A 9814-nucleotide genomic window follows, 5' to 3' on the forward strand; every position below is an offset into this window, starting at 1 on the left:
ACTGTAATCCTGATAATGTGATAATACATGTTATTGAAAACTACTTCTATTTTTGTACATACTAGCATGTTGGAAACGTAGGTGCACAAACCTCCTTTAGCCCTGCCATGAGATGAACTAATTGCTGGGGAAAAATAAGTTCTATAACCAATGATGTGAACTGGTTCCATTGTCCACGTCTCTTGAAGACTAACAACATCATAATTATTCAACAGTTTGACCCAGTTTTCATTTTCCAATTTAGATCTTAACCCTGCAATATTCCAGCTCATGAATGACCAGATTCCCTCATTTGTTTGGCTGTGGTATTTTCTTTACTACTGAGCTCCAAAATATCCCCTTGGAGTATCTCATTGTGTGGACCATTACGACACACAGAGCCCTGCTCCTTGCTCGTGTGTTCCACTGTACCTATCTTATTGTTTATAATGGTATTTTCCGTCCCACGGTCCTCAGGCTCTGACCACTCGCAGGAGATAAGGTTAGTGGTTCTAAAGTCTGTGGCCAGTCAATCAATATCCTTTAGCCCTTGAAGAGTATGATATCAATTTGATACTGGTATGTCAAAGTTAAAGTTATCTCTATGTCTGGTCCTATACTCCCCTTGCTGCCATGGATTAAAATTAATCATCCTAGGCTTCATTAATGGGTAAAAGTGGGTCAGGTCCACTGTTTGAATCCCACCAGTACCATGATCGGAGTTCCAGTTGCAGATAAATCTTACCACACGTCTGTCTCTAAAATTAACAATTATGCAGTCTCCAGGGAGGTCTTTTTGCCTGTGGCCAATCCAGCTTACTCTTCGGACGTGCATAATCTCTGCTTGTGTGTGTCCCGGTAAGGGTCTATTGCTGTCTAACCAATGTATTACCTTATTCTTGAGTTCTATATAGGTTTCCCCTCTTTCATTTCTTAACTCTGGCACCCCCGCCATTACAACGGTATAGGGAGTTGACTGAGGGGGAAGGTCGACACGTAGATGTTTGATCTTCTCCGTTCTACTGATAGTCTTATCTGGATTTTTATCATTCTTGTCCCTAATGTCTTCCCTCCTTATTAGTCCCATGCCAAGCTCCCTCTCTGCCCCTTCTTGTCCAAAGTTCTTACGGGCTTGTGCTTGGGTCCCTAGAGGTAAGGTATGTTGAGCGGGGCGTTTATCGCCATTTACTGCCAGTGTCGTTGGCTTAGCAGTTACCTTTGGAGCGCCACTAACAATACTTGCGAATGGGCTGGAGTTGGATGTAACCACAGGCTTAGCTGAATATTCATATGTTTCAATATTTCTGAGTTGACTAAGCCCAACTTTTCTAGGTTCCCTACTTTATCTACTAGGACCCTTAATCTTTCCACTATTGGCAAAATGAGTGACTTAATTAACTGCTCGAATTGACTCATAAGATCCGCCGGGCTTAGGGGTGGTATTTCTTGTTGGACACTACACCTCTCCTCATTATGCTGCTGTTCAGCACTGTTAGACTGTGGTTTATTCTTATCCCCTTCTGATTCAATGGAATGGGTACCATTTTCTTCTGTTTACCTTTCGGTTTCCCCCTAGTTTTATTTCCAGGCAGCAATTTCCTACTAGATGCCAGTTTGCCTTTAAGACCTTTCCCTCTTGGGTTTTTTAAGGGAATCACACTGGCTGTCTTGTCTACTAAATTGGTATTATTAATAATACAATTATCTGTCCCTTCTATATCATCTGACACATTGATTAAAATGGGGGGTTCCTCATTTAGCCTCATATTGGGTGTTAATGACAGCCTACTTTTCCGACATACAAAATCGCTAGGAGGGCTTTGATGTGATATAGTAACACAGTTTAATTCTTTTCCCGGGAAGTCTGCATATGAGTCCATGAGGATGGAATCCTGGGAAGACGCCGTAGCTATGGAGGTGTTTACATATGTATTTTTGTCTTGTATAGATTGAGTAGGTAAACACATACTTGGGGGTAATGAGAGGCGCCTCTCGGTGCTCTCTATTGCAGTAACGACAACCCCTATGGTTTTCTATAACATCCTTTCTATTGCAGTCAGGCTTGGAAGTGGGGTTGTTGTTGTTTGTGCTTTTTTTCTCGAGGAGGAACGAGTTGACATAGGTGTGTTTTTACCCATATTTATCCTTATCAACTATAGATATACAATACAATACTTATCTGCAGTTTACTTGCAATCAAATGTTTGGACACAATATACCTTGTACAATAACCTGTTAGAAAAAAACAAAGAGAGTGGCCCTGCCCGGCCTCCTTAGGCCCCGGACGGCCACAGACGGCCCGCCCTCTGCCCAGCCTCAGCCCGGCTGGTCCCGCGCGCGTCCCGCGAGGCGGGAGGTAATACGCCTTTTTAAAGCACCTCCGGGCACGTTTAGGGGCGTGGAGTAGGTGAAGGCTCCTGGGTGTTGTAGTGCTCTGTTCCCCCCACTCAGCGGCTGCGCCTGATGACCTGCGGCCCTGGCGGCGGGGGGGAACGGCAACAGGGCAAAGTGATGCCAGGCAGGAGTCCCAGCAAAAGAAACCGGCACTTCAAGGTCCCAATAACACGGGCAACAGCAAGGTCAGTTCCACAAAGATGTACGAGGCAACCCGCTCGCCAGGTGGTAATACGCCTTTTTAAAGCGCCTCCGGGCACGTTTAGGGGCGTGGAGTAGGTGAAGGCTCCTGGGTGTTGTAGTTCTCTGTTCCCCCCACTCAGCGGCTGCGCCTGATGACCTGCGGCGCCGGCGGCGGGGGGGAACGGCAACAGGGCAAAGTGATGGCAGGCAGGAGTCCCAGCAAAAGAAACCGGCACTTCAAGGTCCCAATAACACGGGCAACAGCAAGGTCAGTTCCACAAAAATGTACGAGGCAACCCGCTCGCCAGGTGGTAATACGCCTTTTTAAAGCGCCTCCGGGCGGGTTTAGGGGCGTGGAGTAGGTGAAGGCTCCTGGGTGTTGTAGTGCTCTGTTCCCCCCACTCAGCGGCTGCGCCTGATGACCTGCGGCGCTGGCGGCGGGGGGGAACGGCAACAGGGCAAAGTGATGGCAGGCAGGAGTCCCAGCAAAAGAAACCGGCACTTCAAGGTCCCAATAACACGGGCAACAGCAAGGTCAGTTCCACAAAGATGTACGAGACAAGTTACTCAAATGATAGGGCACATATTTTGGAAATATAAAATTGTTCTTGAGCAGAGAAATATTTTAGTCTTCTCTGCTCATTGTTCACACCTTTGTAATGCCTTTGTTGGACTAGGTCATTTTAAAATATTTTAGTGATCAAGGCAGAAGTGTCACTTGATTAAATATGTATATTTTTTGTATTGGTAAGGAGGTGTTGTTTGCTATTGGCTTTGTGTTTTGTAACTCACGTTTTCTGGCTTTCCATTTGCTTGATTTATCTGCTTTCAGCTCCCCAGCTGGAGTTTGTATCTCCCCATGCCAAAGCTGTGTTTACAGTAATTATTAGGCCTGTAAATCTTATTCTTATCTAGTCATATATGCTGGGCATTCAAAGACCGAGGTCAAATGTCAAGCTGTGTCTTCAAGGGAGCCTGGTGTTTATTTTGCTTTCGGCTGACTTCAAAGTGAGAGAATTCACAGGAAAGAGGAATGCAGCGTACTTTCTCCATGGAGCCTGCATATGCCTTTTAAAAATATATATTTTATTTTAGACATAGCCATCTCAAATGTATAATGTTCTTTAGCTGCACAAATCATTTGCATTCATCCGTTGGGCATGAACTTCACTATTGGTATTGTCAGGGTAGGTGGAAGCCTGACCTTTTCAAATATCATGTTTGGAAAAAACGTGCACTGATTTAGTATGATGTACTAGTACTCCTGAGATGAAACAGTTCCGCACGTGAATTTTGATTTTTTTGCGGAGACTTTCTCATATTTAACACGTTTTTTGCAAAATTCCTCTTCTTTGGTGAGTCAGTTTAATTTTTTTAACTGCCTTTTTAGTAACAAAGTACAAAACCGCATTCCAGTCTCAGCTTCAGCCTAACCTATGGTGATCTTGGGCAAATTACAGTGTTTGTTTTCACTTTGATGTGTAAAGCCTATGCTTTATTTATGAAATCTGTGGCAACTTGTTTTGGAGAGTTGAATACGTTTAAAGACTCTTTTTATGAAAGCTTTTGTGTTTATATTTAGCTATACTATAATTATGTATTCCGTCTGCAACTGTGCCTTTTTTGGAACACGTATATTACTGTTTATAAGTGGTTTCCTCATTTGTCCTTGTAGGCAGTAGGGTCATGATTTGAATGGTGCAGCAGGTGCAGTGACACAGGGGCCATAAGGTTTAGGAAACCCAGTGAGCACTGTTTTATTGCTGTATTTTACTATTAAACAAGCAGTCACAGGTACAGTTACCTTGCAGGCACTAGGGTCATTATTTGAATGGTGCCGTGGCACAGGAGTCAAAATGTCAATGAAACTCACTGAACACCAATTATTTCTATATTTATGCGAATAAACAAGCTGTGGCACAGGGGCCAAAACTTTAGGAAGCCCACTGAACACTGATTATTGCTACATTTTACTTGTAAACTGGCATTCACAAGTGCAGTTACTTTAGGGTCATGATTTGAACGGCGCAGCAGATGCAGTGGCTCAGTGGCTGAAATCCCCTTAACACCCATTATTGCTTAATTTTACTACTAAACAAGCAGTCAAGTGCAATTGCCTTGCAGGTACTAAGGTCATGATTTGAATGGTTCAGCAAATGACACAGGGGCCAGAAGCTCTAGGACACCCTCTGAACACTGATTATTGCTGTATTTTACTACTAAACTACCAGTCACAAATGTAATTACCTTACAGGAAGTAAGGTCATGATTTGAATGGTGCAGCAGGTGCAGTGGCACAGGTGCTGAAAGGTCTAGGAAACCCCCTCGACACCCAATATTGCATAATTTTACAGCTAAGCAAACAGTCAAGTGCAATTACCTTGCAGGGACTAGGGTCATGATATGAATGGTGCAGCAGGTGAAGTGGCACAGGGGCCAAACGCTCTGGGAAACCCACTAAACACTGACTATTGCTATATTTTACTACTAAACATGCTGTCACAAGTACAGTTAATTTTCAGACACTAGGGTTATGGTTTGAATGTTACAGAAGGTCCAGTGGCACAGGGGCCATAGAGTCTAGGAAACCCACTGATTATTGCTATATTTTACTATTAATAAAGCAATCAAGATCAATTACCTTGCAGGCACTAGGATAATGATTTGAATAGAACAGTAGCACTGGGGTCAAAAGTTCTAGGAAACCCACTGAACACCGATTATAGCTATATTTTACTACTTAACAAACAGTCACAAGTGCAATTATCTTGCAGGCACTAGGGTCGTGATTTGAATAGAGGGTATCCTGAGGGGTTTAAGGGTTCTAGCTTCCGATCAGTATCTGCAGCCATCTAAATCTTCAACCTACAAGCTACAGGCGGGGGCTGTACGGAGGAGAACTGTGGGGACATGAGAGGACTACCACATTGGAGGTGGGTGAGAACAAATGTTTGTGATCTTTGGCAAACCTTCCAACTAGTAGCCCACTCCTGCCAATGTGGATGGATTTAAGCCACAGGTCCATCGCTCATAAAGCAGCCCTCAAACCTCTGCTCTACTGGAGACGGCTATGGGCTTCAGCGGACCTTGCACTGTATCCGATGGGTTTGAAGACGCTGCTTAGGCAGCCTGGAGTTTCTAGGATTCCCTGGTTAGTGCACATTAAGACTTACTTGGCAAAATTGGGATGCAAACATTTGTGAACTAACCCAGGAGCCATTTCTGGTTGTGCCCAAGGCAGCACTCAAGGGGATTTACTGGAGATACGTGGATGGAGAATTGAGTAGCAACAGGAGTTCGGGTCCTCCTGCACTAGCTTTCCTATAATTCAAAGATTCTTACCTTATGGAGGAATATTGTACTTTAGATTTCGATTTGGAACCCTACTGTTGCGCCCCTTTACTGCTAAATGGGGGCACCATGATACTAACCAAAACATGTCCTGCCCCTCTTGCCCTCAGATCAAGGAATGTATTAATCACATATTGTTCTTCTGCAAGTGTTATTACAATCACAGGACGAAGTGTTTACTGCCACTATGTCGGAACATGGGGATCGGGAATTTTAGGGTTGTCTCAAGAATCCTCAGATCAAGTACATCATCCGATTGTGTTTGCTCTGTCTCGCTTCTTATTGGGAGTATGGACAATCAGACAGGGCAGTGTATCTTTTTAGCTTCACTTTCAGCTATTTGCGACATGGCTGAAAAACATTGGCAAAGCCAAGTAGATCTCGCTTAGGCTTTTCCAATGCTTGTTTAACTTGTTTTAAAGCGGCAGATGTAGGTTAGAGTTTTTATATTATGATGATTTCATTAATATTCAATAAAAAAATTACTTAAGATTGTAGCTTGCCCCATTGCATGCCCTATATCTAGTATTTTCTGTATGAATGCCTACTAAAGGTTTCTGCCTTTTCTACAGAAGGAATGGGACAAATTAACAAACACCCTGCTTTTGCTCATGTCTGTGCAACAAAGATATTCTAGGCTTAGTTATTTGATGCCTCCGTTGTTTTCTTTTTAAATAAATTATCAGTGGAATACATCTATTTTAGGAACCTTTGTCTTGGTCGTTAACCTGTGATGGTGATCTTTGAGTTTAGATATCCACCACTACAACTCCAGACATCTGCATCAATGTTTACTTTTGCCAGCTTGGAGTTTAACAATAAAGAAGACTTTCTTTCGAACTCTTTTTGATTTTAGTGGAGCTGTGTTGTTACTGATGTAAGATACTGTTCCAGCAAAGTCATTGAATTTAATAAGACGTTTCTCAAAGTTTTTTATTTGTTGAATTGCCTTCCTTTTCATAATCTGGTATGTTACTGTTTCTCAGTTCTTGTGATCAGTTGCTAAGATGAGTTGCAGTGAATGCTCGCAGCGTGTACCAAAGCTTTTTCCCGGTGCAATGCGCCATGCTCGTTAGAAACATGAAGTATAAAACATGAGGTAAAAAACATGAGGATCACTAAAGAGTTCTCCATTGCAGATTTTGCATTCTGATGTGAAGAAAAGCCATCCGGGTCTACACAGACTACTTACATAGCACCACAAATTTAGGCTGCTATTAACTTTGTGCCTATGTGTAGACTATCATTGCAAATGAAAGTTACCTGTGACTCGGGGCTTGGTCTCTCTTTCTCCTCAGTAGCGCATCATATCTGTTGTGTCTCATTTGAGAAAATATCTTCGACAAATCATTGTATTTGAAAATTCAGAAGGGATCAAAGGCAAAGACAGATATAGTGGGTTAATTCTTGGAAATGATAGTGATTTACGTTTACATTTAATGTATTTACATTTAATGCCAGTGCCATTAATAGGGGCCCCTTGAGGAAATGCCTCAATTTTCAGGTCATTATTATTGACAGATGAAATATGTTTTTGTGAATCTCGTGCCAGATGTATCACAAGGATTCGGAATTAGGGAATCACAAAATGCAATGTATGAAGGTGTATAGTACATCTTTTGAGATTCCTAGGGGTCGCATATGACCTACCTCATGAATATTAATGAGGTAGGTCGCAATTTGGGACCCCCTAGGAATCGCACAAATCACGGGGATGGTGGCCTGCTGATATCAGCATACCACCACGTCCGTGATTGCTTTTAAATAAAGCAATCTTTTTTTTAAGCAGCCCGTTTTCGTTAAATGAACACAAGATGCTTAACATAACGAAAAATCTAAAGTTTTCTTTTAATTTTTTAAGAGCAGGGAGTGGTCCGTGGGACCACTGCCTGCTCTTAAACGTTTTTACAAACATTCACAAAGGGAAAAGGGTTCCCTGGGGACCCCTTCCCATTTGCGTATGGGTTAACACCTTCTTAAAGTAGGTGGTAAAATGTGGATTTTTGTGACCGCACATGCGTTCACAAAACATTCATACACACGAATGCGATTTGGTATTAGGAAAGGATGTCCCAAAGACGCCCCTTCCTAATACCGAATCACAAACCCATTTTGCGATTTGGTAACAGGTACCAAATCGCAAATTAGGTTTGCTACATAGGAAAAGCAATTTTTTCATTTGCTAACGGGCAGATTCTGCGAATCTGCTCGTTTGCGAACACAAAAAGGCTTGATACATATGGCCCCTCTACACTAAATAAGAAATCCCAAAATTGCTCACAACATCTTTAATTTCTTGTAGGCCCTACACCATCTATGAATACTCAAAATTGGCAAGCGGTGATGCGCACAATTGTGTTGCCATTTGTTAAGCAGCCAATGCAATTTTGTTTTTCTGTGTTTTTCTTTTCTGTTTTATTTTATGTTGTGATTATTAAATAATTTCTGGGTACCTGACAAAAGTTACTAAAGCACTCCCGAGTGCCTGTCTTTTACTTTTGTAATACTATTTTTGACAGCAGCGCAGTTAGTATGTTTATGCATGTCCCTAAATATATTTTGTTTTTTTTACCATCAGACCAGATTCAAGCAGTGAAGACATGAAATATTATTTGGAGAGTGTACTCCTGCAAAGAACACTAAATGCAAGCGTCTGTTAACATCAAAGAGAAAAACTATTCAGCCATTAGGACCAACGGTTGTATAAAGGTTCTGTAAATAGTGTACTCTGATCTTCTCTTTGACCCTTAAAAATTGGCATGAACATGTAAGTGCTATGTTTAGAATAATGTAGCATATAAATGATAGAAATCAGGCTACTCCCTGCTTGAGCAAACAGTAATACAGAAGTGGATTAACTGCAAAAGATTAAATATATTTATTAATTTATGTTGCTTCATAAATCAGTGAGTTTAAACAATTTGAATGTGTAGAGAAACTGCATTTCAAGACTTTTGTACCTGTTCTTCATTATTTTCTACAGATGTAATATTGGCTGATAACGTTTAATTTAATATCCATATTATTAGAGAAAATGTAAATTGTGTTAGGACATGAATTCAAATGTTAGGGAAATATGTTCATGCAATTATTTTGATTATTGTGCATTTTGTACATACAAGATCCCCTGTGAATAAAACATACAGTCTACATTATGAATGCATTCTTCCTAGGCTAATTATCCAATGAACTGTAAATTTTCACAGACTGACTTGGAGAGAGGGCGCAAAAGAGAGAGATGGAGAGAGAGAGAGTGTCGGGTGTAAACAATGGTTATTCAAAGCTGTGAGTGTTGCAAAATGCCCACTATAAAATAGCATCAAATTTGGAGATGGTGCATTAAATATTGTAAATATAGCATGGCCCAGATGCTTGCTTAATAGATTTGCCATTGAGCCATAGACCCAAATACACACAGGAGAGAAACAAATAGATGCAGAAATGATTCAATTAAAGCACCTTGAAAATACGTCATCTGTTTCAATGTAATTTAAGGTGGAGTTTGGATGCCGTCTCGTTCTGTTTGCCAGAAAATGCACATAATTAGGTTACAGAATAAACAAACCTTGTTTCCTAATAAATTAGCTTTTTATTATATACATTATTTGTGTATTTATTTAGGTTTTATATGTGGTGCTGCTTCGCCTTGATTTCCTAGTGTTCTTTGCTTTAAATTTGTAACACTTGAATAAAGAAATAAACATAGCTAGACTGGTGATAGGGAAGAAAACCAGGAAATAGCGCGCAAAGGTATTCAACCGATGGATCATTAAACTTCAAAGGTGCAGATGTTAATCAAGACATATGATGTAATTCACCAACAGACAGAAATGGGTTAGTGGCACGGGTTGGGTTTAGTGTAGAAAATGATTTTAGGTATTTGGAGGAATCTGAAGAAGAATAGGTC

General features: G+C 41.2%; 1 protein-coding gene across 2 annotated transcripts in view; it reads left to right on the plus strand.

Annotated features, from left to right (window-relative positions):
• ARL6 (ARF like GTPase 6) overlaps positions 1-9057 on the plus strand; it is a 474385-nt gene extending 465328 nt beyond the window's left edge. For both annotated transcript variants that reach the window (XM_078643198.1, XM_078643199.1), the window contains exon 8: positions 8486-9057. In XM_078643198.1, coding sequence (XP_078499324.1) covers positions 8486-8511 — 26 coding nt within the window. In that variant the 3' untranslated portion in view covers positions 8512-9057. The remainder of the gene's footprint in view (positions 1-8485) is intronic.
• Positions 9058-9814: the final 757 nt, after the last annotated feature.

The sequence above is a fragment of the Lissotriton helveticus genome, chromosome 5_1 (assembly GCF_964261635.1).
Source record: "Lissotriton helveticus chromosome 5_1, aLisHel1.1, whole genome shotgun sequence".
NCBI lineage: Eukaryota > Metazoa > Chordata > Amphibia > Caudata > Salamandridae > Lissotriton > Lissotriton helveticus.